General features: G+C 48.0%; 1 protein-coding gene across 1 annotated transcript in view; it reads left to right on the top strand.

Moving 5' to 3' along the window:
- dnah1 (dynein, axonemal, heavy chain 1) overlaps positions 1-21,929 on the top strand; it is a 971,783-nt gene that overhangs the window by 344,881 nt on the left and 604,973 nt on the right. Inside the window, exons 38-39 of the mRNA XM_085999976.1 lie at positions 12,575-12,769; positions 19,859-19,978. Coding sequence (XP_085856102.1) covers positions 12,575-12,769; positions 19,859-19,978 — 315 coding nt within the window. The remainder of the gene's footprint in view (positions 1-12,574; positions 12,770-19,858; positions 19,979-21,929) is intronic.

The following is a 21,929-nucleotide window of genomic DNA, read 5'->3' on the forward strand; positions in this document are numbered from 1 at the left end:
GAAAATGGAGCAGGAGCACACAAAACGTCTGATGTCAGAGGAGTTAACGGTCAGCCAACTCCTGCATATGCTGAAGGACAGGACTCTGAAATGGGAAAAACTTGAACACGAACTTCAATATTCAAACGAAAGGGGTTCGGAGCTCTCAAAGGTTATTGGAAGAGCTGAGGTGGCAACACAGACTGAGATGACTGCAACAGAGCAGCCCTTGGATGCCAAAAGTACGCTGACTCACGTCAACGTAGAACAACAGACCGCTGAAACAGCTGCTCCGGTAGAGGGATTGAATAGTCCGATCAATCAATCTCCAAAAGAAGTTGAAGTAGTAAAATCTCAAATGAGGTCATTAGTAAACGACTTGCTGAAAGCCCAGAAAAAGCTGGATGAAGAGGTACGCATGAAGAAGCCTCTTCAGGAAAGATGTCTGGACTTGGAACAAAAGCTGGCTAACGCCCAGCTGGGTATGGAGGAAATAGAAGACCCTCTCGCTGGCCTAGATCAGGACGACACCGAATATTACTATGTCCTGTCCTGCCCAACTTGTAACTTCGACTCCCACCATACAGAAATCATGGAGGAGCACCGAAAGTCTACGGAACATCGGGAGAAGGTGGCTCTACTACGGAAAAAGGAGGGAGAGAAGGAGGAACTGCGCATGCAGCTGGCAGCTGACAGTGGAGCCCAGAGAGTCTCCAAGAAGCAGAAAAGGAAAAGTCGAAACAGAAGATGACCCATCTGAACCATTATTACCTCTACCAGATCACACACGTGGTCCCTCCGAACGGAGCCAATTCAGTTCGGAAGTTCAAACTGTTAAATCCATGGAAGGACTATTGAATGAGTCACTCCAGCAACGTGAACCGACTCCACCACAGAGATTGAATCTGTGAACTGTTTTCCGCAGAGACTGAATCTGTGATCTGTTTTGACATGAAGTTATCTATGTATCTATGTTATTCTGTTATGTAAACCTGAAGTTATATATGTATATATGTTATTACGTTATGTTAAATGGGGAGATGACTGTAAAGCTAGGAAGGGAGGAATGTTGTGTATGTAATATGTGTGCTACTTTGAACCTATGGACAGGACTGCACTACTTGTTGGGCGTAGTGATACGCAGTACCACTCCTGGCCATAGGGGTATAAATAGTACTGTGGGTACTGATCTCCCCTCAGTTCCCGCCTGTGGGCATGAAGTAAAGACCTATGTATAGTCCCTACCTCCAACCAGTAAAGACCTGTTTGAGTTATACGTTTAAGTCTTTGTGTTAATTGTTCAATACAATACACATACTTAACAACATGAACAATGAAATGTGATCTTGCAAGCTCCCATGAGTCCAGTACAAATAACATTAACATTAAACGTAAATAGCACCGTCCTGGGAGAAGCAAAGCTGCTGCGTCTGTGCGCGCCGCCATTCCAACCATTCCTCCTGTCCGACAATCTTCAGCCCAACGCCCGGGCTTGCTCACCAGCCGCCCCTTCTCGGGGCTCCTTCCGTGACCTTCTGCACCTGGTCTTCCCTGATGGTCACTCCTCCAGGTACTAACCAGGCCTGGCCCTGCTTAGCTTCCAAGCCTTGCCAGTGACCCTGTCCCTAGTCCGGGCATGGCCCCTACCCACCCTGCAGCTCCTCCTCAATGGGACCCCAGTGGCTGCAGCAAGGCTGGGGGAAGGCTGCTGAGGGTTAGTTGGTGAGACAGCAGATGCCCTTGGGGGTCGGCCTGGACCAGCTCTGGGCCTGGAGGGCCCGGCTGCGGACTGCTCCAACTCAGCTTGGGCGGCAGCAGTCTGTCCTACGGGTGGTGGCAGCTGCAGTGGAGGAGTGACAGTGTTGGCTGCAGGAATGCTGCCAACCTGACAGAGCACAGGCACTCCCTGGTCGGCTGATTCACTGGCACTCGCACGGGCCAGTACTGCAGCATGCGCAGCAATCTGCTGAAGCACAGACTGCTGGGCTGCTGCGGCGCGGCGAGTGCCCCGGCAATGCCTGGCCGAGCCAGCGAGGGTGGCAGCAGTTAGTGCCCGTGTGGCCCTGGTCTGTGTCTGGATGACACCAGCCAGTGAATGCACGGCACGACTGAGCACTTGGCTGGAGGCCGCTTGTACTGCCGTGAAGTCCTGCAGACTCCTGGCCTGTGCTGCATTGAATTCTTGCAGACTCCTGGCCTGTGCTGCCCCGAATTCCTGAACACTCCTTGCCAGAGACTCTATGGAGTCCGGCATCCTTGCCACTGCAGCCATGAGCTCAGTGTGCCTGCGCTCAGCCTGGGCACCCATTTCCACAAGGAGCCGCACCTCCTCTGCGCTCACTGTAGCAGGACTGGAGGCCACACTCTCCCTCCGGGGAGAAGGCCGCCGAGCTTCCCCACCCCTCCTGCGTTGCTGCAGCCCGCTGGTCCCCGGAGCATCACTCTCCTCCGATACTTCCCCCCTGCTCCCCTCCAGGGAAGACGTGTCCCCAGCATGGCCATGGGCTGCCTCGGCCGAGGATGTCCCTGATGGGGTGGCTTACTCTTCCTCCTCCTCTAGGTCTGAGTCTGACACAGTGCCAGCTTGAGGGGCCGCCTCCTCACCTGGCGAGTCACCATCTGAAAGCAGGGAGGCACAAGAGTTGCTTTAGAGTGAGGACGGGACGGCAGCGAGGGAGGCATGAGTGCTGCTATGCACTGCATTGGTTCGATAGTGGCAAAGGATGCTGGCGTGAGGCGCAGATAGAAAGAGAGAGGTCCAAAAGGTGTGGACCTTACCATTGGTGCCCAGAACAGGGTCGGCATCTCCAGTCGCGACGGGGCCAATCAGCTGGCCTGCCATGATCTGCTCCACTCGCAGTTCTAGGTCGCTGAGCTGCTTAATGTCAGGACGGCCTCCCCCGGTCTGGCGCTGCTGTCTCTGGTTGTGTGCCAGCTTGCCCTGCAAGAGAGAGGACGGCCTCTAAGTACAGTGTGAAGCCCTGATCTTGCCTGCACAGCCTCCCATGGTGGAATAGCCCTGACAGTGTGAAGTCCTGATCTTGCCTGCATAGCCTCCCATGGTGGAATAGCCCTGACAGTGTGAAGCCCTGATCTTGCCTGCACAGCCTCCCATGGTGGAATAACCCTGATAGTGTATAAACTCCTGAATATGCAAGTGCTTTTCATGACAGTCCCATAGCTGCTGGATGAGGGCTGGGCAGTAGGGCTTTCACATCCCTTTGGCCATCAACTGAGGAGCACATGCAGGGATGAGGAGGATACTGGAAAGGGTACTCACCCTGACAACCCGAGTGAGGTCGTTGAATTTTTTACGGAATTGGAGGGGAGTCCTGGCAATCACGCTGTTGGAAGCGACCCTGCTTGCCACCTTCCTCCAGGCTTTCCGATATTCGGAGGGCAGCGGCCTCCTGCCACCTTCAGGGAACAGAACATGGCGTCTGCACTCAACTACGCCAACCAGCACCCTCAGGTCACCCTCGCCGAACTGCTGTGCTCTCTCCCTTGGCTTCTCCATTCTCCTGGGCGTGGAGCAGTTGAATTAGCACTGTTCAGGCCTTCCCTCAGGGCTGCAGTGTGCAGGGCTTGGCAGCCAAACAATTCCACCCTCCCCCTTTAAGTGCTGACTGGCGCCTGACTGTCTGCCTTCAATCAATAACTCGCCGCACCTGCGCTGCGCCCACCCTCGGTGGTAGCGCGCCGGATCGCCGGCTTAGCGCCTTATGATACTCGTGCATCGCCTGCTTTAGCACTGCAGCAACCTCTTGGGGCGATGCAACTGAATATCGGCGAAGGTGGCGCTAAGTTGCGCCGGGTGCAAAGTTTTGCGACCGCCTGGCTGTCGCACCACAAACGTGGCTATACCGAATTTCTAGGCCTATGTTTCCCGACATCTCTGGGAGGTTATTTGTGTCCTCCTTTGTGAAGACAGAACCAAAGTATGTATTTAATTGGTCTGCCATTTCTTTGTTCCCCATTATAAATTCCCCTGATTCTGACTGAAAGGGACCTACACTTGACTTCACCAATCTTTTTCTCTTCACATATGTATAGAAGCTTTTACAGTCAGTTTTTATGTTTCCTGCAAGCTTACTCTCATACTCTATTTTCCCCCTCTTAATTAATCCCTTTGTCCTCCTTTGCTGAATCCTAAACTGCTCCCAATCCTCAGGTTTGCTGCTTTTTCTGGCCAATTTATATGTCCTCTCCTTGGAACTTATGCTATCCCTAATTTCCCTTGTTAGCCACGGTTGAGTCACCTTTTTTGTTTTATTGTTATGCCAAACAGGGATGAACAAATTCTGTAGTTCATCCATGCGATCTTTAAATGTTTGCCATTGCCTATCCACCATCAACCCTTTAAGTAACATTCCCCAATCCATCCTACCCAACTTGCGCCTCATACCATCGTAGTTTCCTTTATTTAAATTCAGGACCCTAGTCTCTGAGTCAAATACTTCACTCTCCATCTTAATGAAGAATTCTATCATATTATGATCGTTCCGCCCAAGGGGCCTCGCACAACAAGATTGCTAATTAATTCTTTCTCATTACACAATACCCAGTCTAAGATGACGTGATCTCTTGTTGGTTCCTCGACATATTGGTCCAGGAAACCATCCCGTATACACTCCAGGAATTCCTCCTCCACAGTATTGTTGCTAATTTGGTTAGCCCAATCTATATGTAGATTAAAGTCACTCATGATAACTGCTGTGCCCTTATTGCACGCCTCTCTAATTTCCCATTTAATGCCATCCCCAACCTCGGCATTGCTGTTTGGGGGTCTGTATACAACTCCCACTAATGTTTTCTGCCCCTTGGTATTTCTCAGTTCTACCTATACAGATTCCACATCATCAGAGCTAATATCCTTCCTTACTATTGTGTTAATCTCCTCTTTAACCAGCAATGCTACCCCACCTCCTTTTCCTTTTTGCCTGTCTTTCCTGAATATTGAATACCCCTGGATGTTGAGTTCCCAGCCTTGGTCACCCTGGAGCCTGTGGAATTCTCTACCAAAGAAGGCAGTAGAGGCCAATTCATTAAATGTGTTCAAGAAGGAGTTGGATATATTTCTTAAGGCTAAAGGGATCAAGGGATATGGGGAGAAGGCAGGGACAGGGTACTGAATTTGGATGATCAGCCATGATCTCTTTGAATGGCAGAGCAGGCTCGAGGGGCCGAATGGCCTACTCCTGCTCCTATCTTCTATGTTTCTATGTTTCCGTAATCCCAATCATATCATATCCATTTACATCTATTTGTGCAGCTAATTCATCCATCTTATTATGAATGCTCCTCGCATTAAGACACAAAGCCTTCAGGCTTGTTTTTTTAACACTCTTAGACCTTTTATTTACTGGGGGCATGTTTGATTTATACCCTTGACTTCTCTGCCTGCCACTTTTGCTTAAGAAAGAGTTGGATATATTTCTTAAGGCTAAAGGGATCAAGGGATATGGGGAGAAGGCAGGGACAGGGTACTGAATTTGGATGATCAGCCATGATCTCATTTGAAATCACAAATAATTGATTTCAAATAAACTGTTGGACTATAACCTGGTGTTGTGTGACTTCTTACATTTGTCCACCCCAGTCCAACACCGGCATCTCCACGCCATGATTTCATTGAATGGCGGAGCAGGCTCGAAGGGCCGAATGGCCTACTCCTGCTCGTATGTTCTATGTTTCTATGTCTTTTGCTTCTATCCTTGTTTTCCATTCCTCTGTCTCCCTGCACAGGTTCCCAACCCCCTGCCATTTTAGTTTAAACCCTCCCCAACAGCACTAGCAAACACTCCCCCTAGGACATCAGTCCCGGTCCTGCCCAGGTGCAAACCGTCCAGTTTGTACTGGTCCCACCTCCCCCAGAACCGGTTCCAATGTCCCAGGAATTTGAATCCCTCCCCCTTGCACCATTCCTCTAGCCACGTATTCATCTGAAATATCCTTCTATTTCCACTCTGACTAGCATGTGGCACAGGTAGCAATCCTGAGATTACTACCTTTTGAGGTCCTATTTTTTAATTTACCTCCTAACTCCCTATATTCAGCTTTTAGGACCTCATCCCGGTTTTTACCTATATCGTTGGTACCTATATGCACCATGACAACTGGCTGCTCACCCTCCCCATCCAGAATGCTCTGCAGCCGCTCCGAGACATCCTTGACCCTTGCACCAGGGAAGCAACATACCATCCTGGAGTCTCGTTTGCGGCCGCAGAAACGCCTGTCTATTCCCCTTACAATAGAATCCCCTATTACTATAGCTCGCCCACTCTTTTTCCTCCTGTCCTGTGCAGCAGAACCACCCACAGTGCCAGGAAGTTGGCTGCTGCTGTCTTCCCCCGATAAGCCATCCCCCCCAACAATATCCTAAGCGGTATATCTGTTTGAGAGGGGGATGGCCACAGGGGACCCCTGCACTTCCTGCCTGCGCTTACTACTCTGCTTGGCGGTCACCCATTCCCTTCCTGCCTGTGCAGCCTTTACCTGCAGTGTGACCAACTCCCTAAACATGCTTTTCACGACATCCTCAGCATCGCAAATGTTCCAGTATGTATCCATTTGCAGCTCCAGCGCCACAATGCGGTCTGCCAGTAGCTGCAGCTGGATACACTTCCCGCACACATGGTTGTCAGAGACACAGGAAGTGTCACTGATTTCCCACATACTGCAGGAGGAGCATACCATGGCACCAAGCTGTCCTGCCATGACTTACCCTTCAATTAATTTAAATTAACTTAAATCAAATCAATACCAACAATTAAATTATATACTCACGGGCCCTTGGTTACTAGCACTAGAAACTATAATCATAAAAAAATTAAAGACCTTCTAAACTTTATAAACTATGAACATTAACTGTCAAACTATAGAGTAGTATAAATACCCCCTGGCCGTACTCACCCAATCAGCTTCTCCCTCCTGCCCACGTCACGTTTTGAATCGTGACGTGGCTCTGGAACGCCACCGCCGGTCTGAGATTGGTAAGCCTGTGAAAAAAAGCCCGCGAAAGTGAGTTTAAATACTCACTGGGTCTCCGGTCTCACCGCTCCCGACACCAGCCTCTGCAAAGAAAGCCTGTGAAAGTGAGTTTAAATACTCACTGGGTCTCTGGTCTCACTGCTCCCGACACCAGCCTCTGCAAAGAAAGCCTGCGAAAGTGAGTTTAAATACTCACTGGGTCTCTGGTCTCACTGCTCCCGACACCAGCCTGTGAAAGAAAGCCTGCGAAAGTGAGTTTAAATACTCACTGGGTCTCTGGTCTCACTGCTCCCGACACCAGCCTCTGCAAAGAAAGCCTGCGAAAGTGAGTTTAAATACTCACTGGGTCTCTGGTCTCACTGCTCCCGACACCAGCCTCTGCAAAGAAAGCCCGCGAAAGTGAGTTTAAACACTCACTGGGTCTCTGGTCTCACTGCTCCCGACACCAGCCTCTGCAAAGAAAGCCCGCGAAAGTGAGTTTAAACACTCACTGGGTCTCCGGTCTCACTGCTCCCGACACCAGCCTCTGCAAAGAAAGTCCGCGAAAGTGAGTTTAAACACTCACTGGGTCTCCGGTCTCACTGCTCCCGACACCAGCCTCTGCAAAGAAAGTCCGCGAAAGTGAGTTTAAACACTCACTGGGTCTCCGGTCTCACTGCTCCCGACACCAGCCTCTGCAAAGAAAGCCCGCGAAAGTGAGTTTAAACACTCACTGGGTCTCTGGTCTCACTGCTCCCGACACCAGCCTCTGCAAAGAAAGCCCGCGAAAGTGAGTTTAAACACTCACTGGGTCTCCGGTCTCACTGCTCCCGACACCAGCCTCTGCAAAGAAAGTCCGCGAAAGTGAGTTTAAACACTCACTGGGTCTCCGGTCTCACTGCTCCCGACACCAGCCTCTGCAAAGAAAGTCCGCGAAAGTGAGTTTAAACACTCACTGGGTCTCCGGTCTCACTGCTCCCGACACCAGCCTCTGCAAAGAAAGTCCGCGAAAGTGAGTTTAAACACTCACTGGGTCTCTGGTCTCACTGCTCCCGACACCAGCCTCTGCAAAGAAAGTCCGCGAAAGTGAGTTTAAACACTCACTGGGTCTCTGGTCTCACTGCTCCCGACACCAGCCTCTGCAAAGAAAGTCCGCGAAAGTGAGTTTAAACACTCACTGGGTCTCTGGTCTCACTGCTCTCGACACCAGCCTCTGCAAAGAAAGCCTGCGAAAGTGAGTTTAAATACTCACTGGGTCTCCGGTCTCACTGCTCCCGACACCAGCCTCTGCAAAGAAAGCCCGTGAAAGTGAGTTTAAACACTCACTGGGTCTCCGGTCTCACTGCTCCCGACACCAGCCTCTGCAAAGAAAGCCCGTGAAAGTGAGTTTAAATACTCACTGGGTCTCTGGTCTCACTGCTCCCGACACCAGCCTCTGCAAAGAAAGCCCGTGAAAGTGAGTTTAAACACTCACTGGGTCTCCGGTCTCACTGCTCCCGACACCAGCCTCTGCAAAGAAAGTCCGCGAAAGTGAGTTTAAATACTCACTGGGTCTCCAGTCTCACTGCTCCCGACACCAGCCTCTGCAAAGAAAGTCCGCGAAAGTGAGTTTAAACACTCACTGGGTCTCCGGTCTCACTGCTCCCAACACCAGCCTCTGCAAAGAAAGCCCGCGAAAGTGAGTTTAAACACTCACTGGGTCACTGGTCTCACTGCTCCCGACACCAACCTCTGCAAAGAAAGCCCGCGAAAGTGAGTTTAAATATTCACTGGGTCTCCGGTCTCACTGCTCCCGGCACCAGCCTCTGCAAAGAAAGCCTGTGAAAGTGAGTTTAAACACTCACTGGGTCTCCGGTCTCACTGCTCCCGACACCAGCCTGTGAAAGAAAGCCTGCGTAAGTGAGTTTAAATACTCACTGGGTCTCCGGTCTCACTGCTCCCAACACCAGCCTCTGCAAAGAAAGTCCGCGAAAGTGAGTTTAAACACTCACTGGGTCTCCGGTCTCACTGCTCCCGACACCAGCCTCTGCAAAGAAAGTCCACGAAAGTGAGTTTAAACACTCACTGGGTCTCCGGTCTCACTGCTCCCAACACCAGCCTCTGCAAAGAAAGCCCGCGAAAGTGAGTTTAAATACTCACTGGGTCTCCGGTCTCACTGCTCCCGACACCAGCCTCTGCAAAGAAAGCCCGTGAAAGTGAGTTTAAATACTCACTGGGTCTCCGGTCTCACTGCTCCCGACACCAGCCTCTGCAAAGAAAGCCCGTGAAAGTGAGTTTAAATACTCACTGGGTCTCCGGTCTCACTGCTCCCGACACCAGCCTCTGCAAAGAAAGCCCGTGAAAGTGAGTTTAAATACTCACTGGGTCTCCGGTCTCACTGCTCCCGACACCAGCCTCTGCAAAGAAAGCCCGTGAAAGTGAGTTTAAATACTCACTGGGTCTCTGGTCTCACTGCTCCCGACACCAGCCTCTGCAAAGAAAGCCTGCGAAAGTGAGTTTAAATACTCACTGGGTCTCTGGTCTCACTGCTCCCGACACCAGCCTCTGCAAAGAAAGCCCGCGAAAGTGAGTTTAAATACTCACTGGGTCTCCGGTCTCACTGCTCCCGACACCAGCCTCTGCAAAGAAAGCCCGTGAAAGTGAGTTTAAATACTCACTGGGTCTCCGGTCTCACTGCTCCCGACACCAGCCTCTGCAAAGAAAGCCCGTGAAAGTGAGTTTAAACACTCACTGGGTCTCTGGTCTCACTGCTCCCGACACCAGCCTCTGCAAAGAAAGCCCGTGAAAGTGAGTTTAAACACTCACTAGGTCTCCGGTCTCACTGCTCCCGACACCAGCCTCTGCAAAGAAAGCCTGCGAAAGTGAGTTTAAATACTCACTGGGTCTCCGGTCTCACTGCTCCCGACACCAGCCTCTGCAAAGAAAGTCCGCGAAAGTGAGTTTAAACACTCACTGGGTCTCCGGTCTCTCTGCTCCCGACACCAGCCTCTGCAAAGAAAGTCCACGAAAGTGAGTTTAAACACTCACTGGGTCTCTGGTCTCACTGCTCCCGACACCAGCCTCTGCAAAGAAAGCCCGCGAAAGTGAGTTTAAACACTCACTGGGTCTCTGGTCTCACTGCTCCCGACACCAGCCTCTGCAAAGAAAGCCCGCGAAAGTGAGTTTAAATATTCACTGGGTCTCCGGTCTCACTGCTCCCGACACCAGCCTCTGCAAAGAAAGCCCGTGAAAGTGAGTTTAAACACTCACTGGGTCTCCGGTCTCACTGCTCCCGACACCAACCTCTGCAAAGAAAGCCCGCGAAAGTGAGTTTAAACACTCACTGGGTCTCCGGTCTCACTGCTCCCGACACCAGCCTGTGAAAGAAAGCCTGCGAAAGTGAGTTTAAACACTCACTGGGTCTCTGGTCTCACTGCTCTCGACACCAGCCTGTGAAAGAAAGCCCGTGAAAGTGAGTTTAAATACTCACTGGGTCTCCGGTCTCTCTGCTCCCGACACCAGCCTCTGCAAAGAAACTGACAAGGTGCTTATAAGATTCTATATAACTATAGAAGTTTACAGTGCTGGAGGATATTCGACCTATTGTGTCTGTACTGGCTCTTTGCACGAACAGACCAAAACTAATCCCACTGGCAGCCTCTCTCCCCATAGCCTTGTATCTTTTTCCTCTGCTTCAAATAATTAACCAATTTTCTCTTAAAAGATGCAATGGTCTCAGCCTTAACCATTCCCTGTGGCAAAGCATTCCATTGTTCCAACAACCCTTTGTGTAAAGGAATTTCTCCTAACTTCTCTTCTCACTCTCCTATAGAATCGTAGAATGTCACAGCACAGAAGGAGGCCATTCTGCCCATCGTACCTGCGCCAGCTCTTTGAAAGAGCTTTCCAATTAGTCCCACACTCCTGCTCTTTCCCCATAGCCCTGCAAATTTATCCCCTTCATGTATTTATCCAATTCCCTTTTGAAAGTTATTATTGAATCTGCTTCCACCACCCTTTCAGGCAGGGCATTCCAGATCGTAACAACTTGCTGCGTAAAAAGTGTTTCCCTCATGTCGCCTCCGGTTCTTTTGCAGATTATGTTAAATCTGTGACCTCTAGTTACCGACACTTCTGCCACTGGAAACAGTTTCTTCTGAGCTACTCTGTCAAAACCCTTCATGATTTTGAACACAACTATAATATCCCTTCTTAATCTTCTCTACTCTAAGGAGAACAACCCCAGTTTCTCTATGTAATTGAAGTCTTTAATCCCTGGTACCATTCTAGTAAATCTCCGTTGCATCCTCTTTAAGGCCTTGGCGTCCTTCCTAAAGTGTGGTGCCCAGAATTGGCCATAGTACTCCAGCTGGAGCCTAATCAGTGATTTATAAAGGTTTAACATTTATAGCTCCTCTAGACCCATCTTTTGTTTCTTTACTTGTCCCATTACCACTCCCTTTAGCTCGCACCATCATCACTTTTGCCATTTACTCGCTCCTGCCTTCCACCCTATCACAGACCGTCCCTTTTATTCTTCCCTCCCGCTTTCCCTGTCTCTGTACTTGCTGGTACATGTCTAATTTTTGCCAGTTCTGATGAAAGGTTAACCTGAAATGTTAACTCTGAGTATTTCCAGCATTTTCTGTTCAGCAGAACTTCCTTGCTTTTGCATTCTCTATGCCTCTATTTATAAAGTCAAGGATCCCGTATGGCTTTTTAACCGCATTCTCAACGTGTCCTGCCACCTTCAAAGATTTGTGTATGTACTCCGCCAGCTCTCTCTGTTCCTGCACTCCATTTAAAATTGTGCCATTTAGAGGATAAATCTAATCTCTCTTAGTGATCATTTTTAATTGATGACTCTTTGTCATCAACCGGAGGAAATAGTATTTCCCTACCCACTATCAAAATTCTTCATAATTTTAAAAATCTCTGGGCTGCCAGTTTCTCTGTGCAGCAGGTGCTGGTAATGTAGGATGGGTGCACTAGTGCTCCCAGGAATGGAGGGGGATTGTGGGCTGGTGCTTGTAATGGGAATCCCCTATTAGTACACAACCGGTTGGGTGGCCTGCACCCCTGGTGTCTACCTGTCTTTTTCTTCCACCACATTCCCGGGCAACTGGAGATTTCTCAGCTTTGCCAGATTTTCCAGGCTTCCCTGCCCCTGTGCTATTCTGCTGTAACCATTCACACATCATCTGATCTCAGATACATCTTTTATTTCTCTAATTTCTCTCAAATTGCATCCTTTTGTCTTTCACCATTATCACATCTGTCATTTAATTATCTCCTGCCGTCCACCTAATCACTTTGCAGATCATTCTTGTTCTTTCCATGTGTATGTGGTCATTTTTCTTCTCTCCTTTTCTCTGGCTCTGGTCCTTCTCATAAACGGTTCATCTGTAACATCTTCCGGTTCTGACGAACGGTCATCAACCTAAAACGTTAACCCTACCTTCCTCTCTCCACAGATGCTGCCTGATCTGTTGAGTATTTACAGCATTCCTCATCAGGGATTCTGTTCTAAAAGTTTAATTGTAATGCTACCAGTTTATGAAATGAATAGCTCCACTTTGAGTTCTGTATTGGAACCTGATATCAGAGTGGGAAGATATTGAATAATCTATCTATTTTTATTTTTGAGGTGATGACGATGATGTTTGAGGTGCAGGACCTGGCAGTGGCCTCTCCTGCCACTGTGTCTCGCTGTGGGATGGTCTACCTGGAGCCCAGTATTTTGGGACTGAAACCATTTACTGAATGCTGGCTGAGGACTGTTCCCACAGCCATAGAACCCTACATAACTAAACTGGAGTCTCTCTTTGATCGTTTCCTGGAGGTCAGTAAATGCTACTACATCGGAACAGCTCAAAAGTTATGTTGCTATATTTGAATATTTATAAACCTAAGTGGGTTGAGAATGGAGAACAGGTAGGCCTGGGAGTGGAGTAAAGGCAGAAGCAGGTGCACAAGCTCTGTATCTCAGGTCCAAGGCTAGTGAAGGCCTAGGTGTCTCTTTCTCATCATTGTGTAAATGGAACTGTAGGTTCGTCCAGGTAATCTCTTGCCATTTTATTCCGAGGAGCATATGACAGTGCACTCACCTCAGAATTCACAACATTTAAAGCAACACTATTATCAAAAGCATTCCCACCTGACCCTGTGTGGGAGTGAGGGAGAGGGGATGAGGGAATGGTGAAAGTTTCATAGCAGTTGTATCTTTTTTTTGTTGTAATGTGATTAGGAAGAAAATTTAAACTGGGAAGAAAGTTTTGCGTCTTATGGTTGGTGAATAACTAAAGTAGATAATAACCAATTGGAAAGAGAAAAACAATGGCCCCGATATTTGCGGGGAGGGAGCGCGGTAGTGCAGGGAAAACCCAGCAAGCCGGGGACGTGGAGGTTCTACAGAATTTAACGGCAGGACTTCATTATCATTTTTTTCTTCCGTTTCCCACTCGGCAGCTGGCAAGATTGACATGCAGCAACTGGTACATTTAAATCAGGTTTCCAATTGCTCTGTGGGAGTCTGATTTAAATATGTTAATGAAGTGTCCCGCTCTCCAAGACAGGACATTCACACGACATAAAACACACCGCTGCCAAAAGGACAATGGGTGTGGACACGGTGGGTTGGGGATGCGTTCCCTGTTTTTAAATGTTTAACCGCCACCCCCTCCCCCGCCAAGGGGGTTAATATCGAGCCCATGGTGATTAACGAATAACTTAGATACAGATACAGAAATTTTATTGTAAAAATGTTCAGGAATATCTTGATGGAAAAATTTTAGGCTAGTGAAGACATCTCCATTCTCCTGAAGATTGTGCCAATATATCGAGGCTCAAAATCATTCATTTTGTGCTGACCTGATGTTAGGAAAGTGACCTATTTTGTTGTGCACCTGCTACAAAGTGAGAGTCAGAGGGAATACTTTGTTGCAAACTATTTCATAGGCATAGAATCATAGAGCAATGAAAGAGGCCATTTGGCCCATCGTGCCTATGCTGGCTGTATGAAAGAGCTAGCCAATTAGTCCCACTCCCCCTGCTCCTTCCCCACAGCCCTACAAATTTCTCCTTTCCAAGTACTTATCCAATTCCCTTTTGAAAGTTACTATCAAATCTACTTCCACCACCCTTTCAGGCCGTGCATTCCAGATCGTAACAACTCGTTGTGTAAAAAAGTTTATCTTCATTTTCCTTCTGGATTTTTCTGCCAATTATCGTTAATCTGTGGCCTCTAGTTACCGATCCTCCTGCCAGTGGAAACAGTTTCTCCTTATTTACTTAACAACAACTTGTATTTATACATGTACTCTATCAAAACCCCTCATAGTTTTGAACATCTCTATTAATCTCCTCGTAACCATTGCCGTGTTTTTTTTTGTTAGTCTATCCTGAGTATTTACTAAAGGCGTCTTATCTATTCTGAAGAAAACTAGAGTGAAATTATTGCAGAATATGTCTGCAGTGTTCTCAGTTGAGACCACAGGTTTGAAATTGTGGGGTTCTACTCCTAGCACAGAGCTCACTAGATGGTCAGATTTGGGCACTGACTGCCAAGCTGTAACATTCCAGCCCTCATGTCTCTTGTACAGTCATTACATAGGATTACATAGGATACACAGCACAGAAACAGGCCATTCGGCCCAACCAGTCCACGCCGGTGTTTATGCTCCACTCGAGCCTCCTCATGCCTTTCCTCACCTAACTCTATCAGCGTAACCCTCTATTCCCTTCTCCCTCATATGCTTGTCCAGCCTCCCCTTAAATGCATCTATAATATATATTCGTTTCAACCACTCCCTATGGCAGCGAGTTCCACATTCTCACCACTCTTTGGGTAAAGAAGTTTCTTCTGAATTCCCTATTGGCTTTCTTGGTGACTATCTTATACTGATGGCCTCTAGTTATGCTCTTCCCCACAAGTGGAAACATTCTCTCTGTATCCACTCTATCTAAACTTTTCATAATTTTAAAGACCCCTATTAGGTCACCCCTCAGCCTTCTTTTTTCAAGAGGAAAGAGACCCAGCCTGTTCATCCTTTCCTGATATGTATACCCTCGCATTTCTGATCCCATCCTTGTAAATCTTCTCTGCACCCTCCCCAGTGCCTCTATATCCTTTTTATAATATGGCGACCAAAACTGCATGCAGTACTCCAAGTGTGGTCTAACCAAGGTTCGATACAGATTTAGCATAACTTCCCTACTTTTCAATTCTATCCCTCTAGAAATAAACCCTAGTGCTTGGTTTGCTTTTTTTATGGCCTTGCTAACCTGTGGCGCAACTTTTAGTGTATCTGTATATTTGTACTCCGAGATCCCTTTGTTCCTCTACCCCACCTTGACTCACACCCTCCAAGTGATAATTGACCTCCCTATTCTTCCTACCAAAATGTAATAACTCACATTTATCTGTGTTGAACTTCATTTGCCAATTATTTGCCCATTCTGCAAGATCAGGAGTTAGATGTTTTATTTACCCTCCCTAATCCCGAAGTACTGGGCTGAGATCAGCTAACTCAGAAAATTATGGGAATTGAACCTGGGAATCCTGTTTTGCATGGCCTATCACCACAACAGGCAGTGCATTTGCCCATTGAGCTGTTGGGTGAGCTGATGCCCAATTTCCAATCAAATATGAGAATACCTATAAATATGAAGAGCCGATAGTGAAAAGATGAGAGGATTTGTCCTTAACATCTCTACTCTGGAACGAGACCTATTATGTTGAAATAAACATTCCCCAATAAAAGGGGAAATTTGCCACTAGGCATGTTGCATGGTCTCGCATGTTTTGTGCAAAAGCTTCACTGTAATATTCAAATGAGTGGATAGATTATGGAATTTAGAGCCTGCCTGATTTCCTGTCATTTATGATGGATTGTCGCTGTGTGTTCAGCACACCGACCTGGAGTGGCGTAAGGTCCATGCACAAGGGAGCTCAGAGGGGCAAAAGCTTTTTGATGATGACATGTCAGTATACTGGTTGACATGGCATTGTGCTTGAGTGTATACCTGTATGTGATTGAGTGAAAGAATATAAGCAAGATGATACCAGCCCTCAGATTGGGAGGGTGGCTCTGACTTCACCATTCCCCACTCCCTCTATGCTCTCAGTCCCAAGGATTTGACCTCTTCAAAAGCACTCAAGAACAAATAATTTCAGGGCCCTCTTCCTATTTTAGTCAGTTCCTACCTGTTGGGCGCTGTCTTGTAACTAAATAGTTTTGACATGTTAGAAGCACATAAAATGATGCTGAAGGCCCCACGTTGCACCCTACTATGTGTATATGAGTACATAAGCATGTTTCATACAACTAGGTTGTGTCAGAATGATTTTTTGTTTTAAGCTTGTTTTTAAGATGCTTGTTTCAATGACAAAGTGCAGCCGGCGTTGATATCCTCTTGCCAACATGGGCTTGCTTAATAAGCATTTAGAGGGTTGTAAGTTAGTCTGATTGGTTTGTATTGGGCTGCAGTCAATGTTCAACAGATGTGTGGAAATATTTTGTGACCTACATACTTTGGCCATCTACTTGGTGTAAGGCACTGGATGATCTCTTCAGGTCAGCCAACTTTTGTCTTATTTGGCACCACCTCCTTTGGGTGGCACTGGCTACATTGACCTTTTGTACCATCTCCTGCTAGGTACTCTGTACCACTGTTGTGTGGAGAGGGTACTCTGATGCGAAACAGGGCAATCCTCCTTTCCCTTCTTTCTTGCAACAGCAATTCTATTAAAGCATTCATGGTGTTTCCATTATAAATCTGTACACTGCAAACAAAATCCTCTTCCAAGGGTTCCTGAGAAAATTGCTCTGCCCTTTAAACAGCAGTTCCATCCCTTTAAATGGCTACAAAATTGCGGAGGATATCCCTCGCCCCTCCTCCCCCAAAACTCTGCTTGTAGCTACCAAATTACAAGCTGGGAGTTTACAGGGAGTACATATTTATGACTGACCCCCAAAAGATTCGCCTGAAACAGGTACGTGCTACTTGGTTGTACACAAAGGGCTCGATTTTCATTGAGCCGTGGAGTCGGGCTTGGAGGCGTGCGGGGGGTTAAAATCGCAAAAACTGGCAGGCGGGACCCCCTCCCGCCTGGTTCCCGACTCCGAGCAATTTTAACTCAGGTGTGTCTGATGGTCCCGACTCTGTCCCGCATCCAACAGGCGGGACTGGTCTTTAAGGCCCTTAGTAACCACTAAATGGCCTCTATAATCCTATTTTAACAGGCCCTTGCAAATTTAACACTTTTCCCACGTAAAACACGCCTGGTGGGAAACATGAATGTGAAACCTGGTGGGAGCACTATTGGATTGTTGACTATCAACTGCAGGTCAACCATTAAAGAGGAGATTTGATCAGCCAACATTTTCAGGTGGCAGGACTTAGTGGTCTCAGGTCTGGGGCAACTTTTAGAAGGCTTAACCACACCTCTGGAAGGTTCGAGCCTCACACCCATCTCCAGTGTGGCCTCCTGGGAAACCCCTCTCGCCACCTTCACTCAGCGCTTCCTCAACGGAGGCATATACCAGAAGCATGGGAGCCATTTATTTCCTTCCCATCTGGGCATTAGAGGAGCTTGAGCACCAGCCGCGGCACCAGCAGAACCAGGAACAACAGCAGCACCAGCAACATTAGCAGCAGCAGGAGTGCCAGGCTGCTGCTCACCCAACTGAAGCTGCACAGGCCAGAAGGGGCCAGCGCCTGAAAGTGGCTGGAGAGCACCTTGCTGTACATCAGGGGGGCCATGGGGACCCATATCTGCAATGGCACTCCTACTCAGAAGGACTTCCATTAAGGTCTGGTTTCTCTGTTCAATAGATGCCCATCGCTCCTCAAGAGATGTCATTCTATTCTGAACAATGACCATGTTTTCCATACCCTGGCGACTAAGCTCCTCCATGGCCGTAGCCATCCTCTCCTCTACCGTAGCCAGCCTTACCACGGAGGTAGCAATCCTTTCCACGGAGGTAGCCATCCTTTCCGTGGTGATGCGTTCATGCGCCAATGACTCCACAAAGGCTCTGCTCATGTTCGCTATGGACTCCTCCATTCGCTCCACACTCGCAGCGACCCTAGAGACAAAACCTGCCAGAGACTCCTGCATCTGTGCCTGGAGTTCCATCACCTCTGATCTTATGGATGGACCCAGAGGCAGAGGGTCGACATGCTGCTGAGCCGAGCTGGCAGAGTCCTGCACCCTCTGACTAGGACTCTCCACTGTTGTCCCTGTCTCCACAATCTGCTGATGCTCACTTGTGAGCTGTGATACACCAGGTGGCAACACTACTCTATGTCCTGAAAGTCCCACCGAGGTGTGAGTGTCTGCGCTGGTGCTAGGTGCGCTGAATTCTGCTGACGCCGCACCCTCAGAAATTGCAGCTTCCTCTGAGGAGTCTGGAGGCTCAGGCTCTTCCTCCTGGCTAGTGGGGACGGGTGCTTGCGATGGTCCTGTGGGGGAGTAAAGGAAAGAGTCAGAGATGTGATGCCAAGGTTACATGCACATTGCATATTGCAGATGATCATAAGTCCATCTGTTAGAGCTTCAGAATCATTATCAGTGACTCATGCAATGTTAATGAGAGAGATGGAAAACTATTCTGTCACCAGCTTGCTGTGATGCACCCGTCTGTCCGTCCCCCACTTGCGAATCTTCCTCCACTCCTACGATCTCCAGGACTGCCTCCTCCCAGGGGGTGAGGTGGGCTACTGAGGGTGGGCCTCCTCCTGTCCTCGCTCTTTCTCGCTTATTGTGAGCTCTCTTTTCCTGCAATGAGGGAGACAAGTGGAGTTTGAGTGAGAATGAAGGAGTGAGTTTAGAGATTCCATAGCATAGATACTTAGAAGGAGACAAAGATGGAGTGAGGTGGCAAGACCAAGGGCCCTCCCTGTGTATTGTCAGTTGTTTTCATAGCATCACAGTGATAGGGAGCGTGAGGGCTGCATAGTCGAATAGTTAGGTGAATGTGACCATAGAGAGAAAGGGAATGGGTAAGGGTGCATGCATGGATGTCAGTGTCAAGTGGGATGTGGAGGAAGAGATTGCTAAAGCTGAGTGCTGGTGAGGAAAGGCAATGGGGATCAGATTGAGGGTGATGGGAAATTCGTACTCATGAAATCTTTTCCTGCACTGTATCCCGGTTCTGTGGGTGACTCCCAAGGAGTTGACTTCCTCAGCCACCTGCATCTACACTGCCTTGGTCTGAGTGGGAGGCCTCTTCCTCCCTGATGAAGGGAAGAGCACCTCCCTGCTGTCCCTAGCCCCATCCACTAATGCCTGCAGTGCCACCTCGTCAAAGCGAGGAGCTGATCTGGCCCTCCCGCTTGTCATATTTACTGCAGCTCCCTCACACTGCACAGTCAAGAAGCTTGACAGTCTGCAGAAGAAGCAAGGCTTGCTGTGGACCTTAAATGCAGCAGCAATGATGATGTCATCGGAGGGGACTTTCAGTCATGAAAAACCCATTTGCAAAGGCTTCCCACACGTTGGAAATCAATTGGCCAATTCAGTTAAAATTGCGTCAATCTCCCACATCCATTTAGATTCATGTGGGAAACACGAAATTCGGATAACACGACACCATCCCGCACCTGAGTTAAAATCCCACCCAAACTCTCACCATAGCGAACAGCACAGAACATCTCCCCCGAGGTCTATTAAGCTGCAGAAACATATTAGAAAGTATAACAGCACCAGATAGTAACAATATATAGAATACAGAGTCAGCTAGGAATCAATACACATTCTGTTAATATAAATGTGGACTGTACTGTATATGTCAGAGGATACTACAGCCTGATCGCACCAGGACTAGTTATTGGTTTCTTGTTTCTCCTTAGTATACTGGCACAAAGCATTTTAAAATAAAGCAATTTATAGATTGAACTGTCTTAACTCCTTTTCCTCTTATCACAGGAGTCAATTTTCCTTGTGCGGATATCGGTGAAAGAGATGATCACCTCGATGGACAGTAATCTTACCTGCAGCCTCCTCAAATTGATGGATTGCTTCTTTAAGCCTTTGATGCCCAAAGAGGTCAGATTACAATAGATCAATTAATCAAAACTCTAGTTATTTACAAACATAGAAAAAAGAAAGGGGAAAGATATTGTCCTATATTGTCATTGTGTGACTTCTACTCACCATCACCCTTATCCATCTCTCCCACCAGTGACATAATCTCTTGGAAGAGGTAGAAATACTGAGGAAAAAAACCTTAAGCCAATGTAGGAAAGAAACTCTGGTAAATTTCTTTGTAACCCCGAAGGCGATCAAACAAGTTAACAAGGTCCAGGAGGTCAGGGTGACTGGGAGACACCGCCACCACGCACTCCCCCCCCCGCCCCCCCCCCCCCGCAATACCCTCCTACCTTCGAAATGCAGTTATGTTGCCGTACTCCGGAAATCATCCAGCTGCCTTTTCAATGCTTGTAACAAATCCACACTCACTGTATGTGGTGGCAACTTGTTCTAGAGGTCATTAACTGTCTACAAAAAGAGTACCTCCTAACATCTAACCTAGTTCTATGCTAACTTAAGAAATGATGGCTCAGGGAAGATAGAAGCAGACTGTTTTTAGTAGTTGTGGGTCTAGAACAAGGGGCCATACAGAACAGAGAGTAAGAGGAACTTCTTTACACAGAGATTTGTGAGGCTGTAGAATATTCCAGGGTTAGTGGTGGAGGAAGAAACTATGGCCTCGATTTAGAGTCATAGATAGAGTCATAGAGTTATACAGCACAGAAAGAGGCCCTTCGGCCCATCGCGTCCGCGCCGGCCATCAAGCCCTGTCTATTCTAATCCCATTTTCCAGCACTTGGTCCATAGCCTTGTATGCTATGGCGTTTCAAGTGCTCATCTAAATGCTTCTTGAATGTTGTGAGGATTCCTGCCTCTACCACCCTTTCAGGCAGTGAGTTCCAGATTCCAACCACCCTCTGGGTGAAAAAGTTCTTCCTCAAATCCCCTCTAAACCTCCTGCCCCTTACCTTGAATCTATGCCCCCTTGTTATTGACCCCTCTACTAAGGGGAAAAAGTTCCTTTCTATCTACCCTATCTATGCCCCTCATAATTTTGTACACCTCAATCAGGTCCCCCCTCAGCCTTCTCTGCTCCAAGGAAAACAACCCCAGCCTGTCCAGTCTTTCTTCATAGCTGAAGCGCTCCAGCCTAGGCAACATCCTGGTGAATCTCCTCTGCACCCTCTCCAAAGCAATCACATCCTTCCTATAGTGTGGCGACCAGAACTGCACACAGTATTCCAGCTGAGGCCTAACCAGCGTTTTGTACAGCTCCATCATAACCTCCCTGCTTTTATATTCTATGCCTCGGCTAATGAAGGCAAGTATCCCATATGCCTTTTTAACCACCTTATCCACCTGTTCTGCTGCCTTCAGGGATCTATGTGCATGCGCACCAAGGTCCCTCTGATCCTCTGTCTTTCCTAGGGTCTTACCATTCATTGTGTATTCCCTTGCCTTGTTAGTCCCTCCAAAATGCATCACCTCACACTTTTCAGGGTTAAATTCCATTAGCCATTTTAACTTCCCCCCCCCCCTCCCCACCTAGTGGAAACTAGGTGGAGGGCAGTTAAAATGTAATGGGAGACATACTCCTTTCCTGCCCTGATCTGGTTTTTGCCTCCACTGCTACATCCAGGAGTCCATTCTATGTATTGATCACTCTGTGTGAAGAAAAGCTTCCTGACATCAGTCCTAAATTTGCAATTTACTAGTTTAAGCCTGTGGTCCCTTGCCTTAGTCCTTTTCCATTGAATTTGCTATCTGATAGACCTCTATAAGATCACCTTTCAAAGCTGTAGAGCCCAGGCTTCTCCAGTTTTTCCTTTTAACTGAGATGTATAAGACTGGGGATCATCTGTGTGGCTCTTCTTTGCATCACCTCCAGGATGTGATTGTCTCCCTTGTTTCTTGGAAACCAGAAATGGACAGAGGTGCAGTGAGCAGAACACTATACAGTTTGATA

Source organism: Somniosus microcephalus, chromosome 11 (assembly GCF_052327205.1).
Source record: "Somniosus microcephalus isolate GS21.2 chromosome 11, FLI_Smic_1.0, whole genome shotgun sequence".
NCBI lineage: Eukaryota > Metazoa > Chordata > Chondrichthyes > Squaliformes > Somniosidae > Somniosus > Somniosus microcephalus.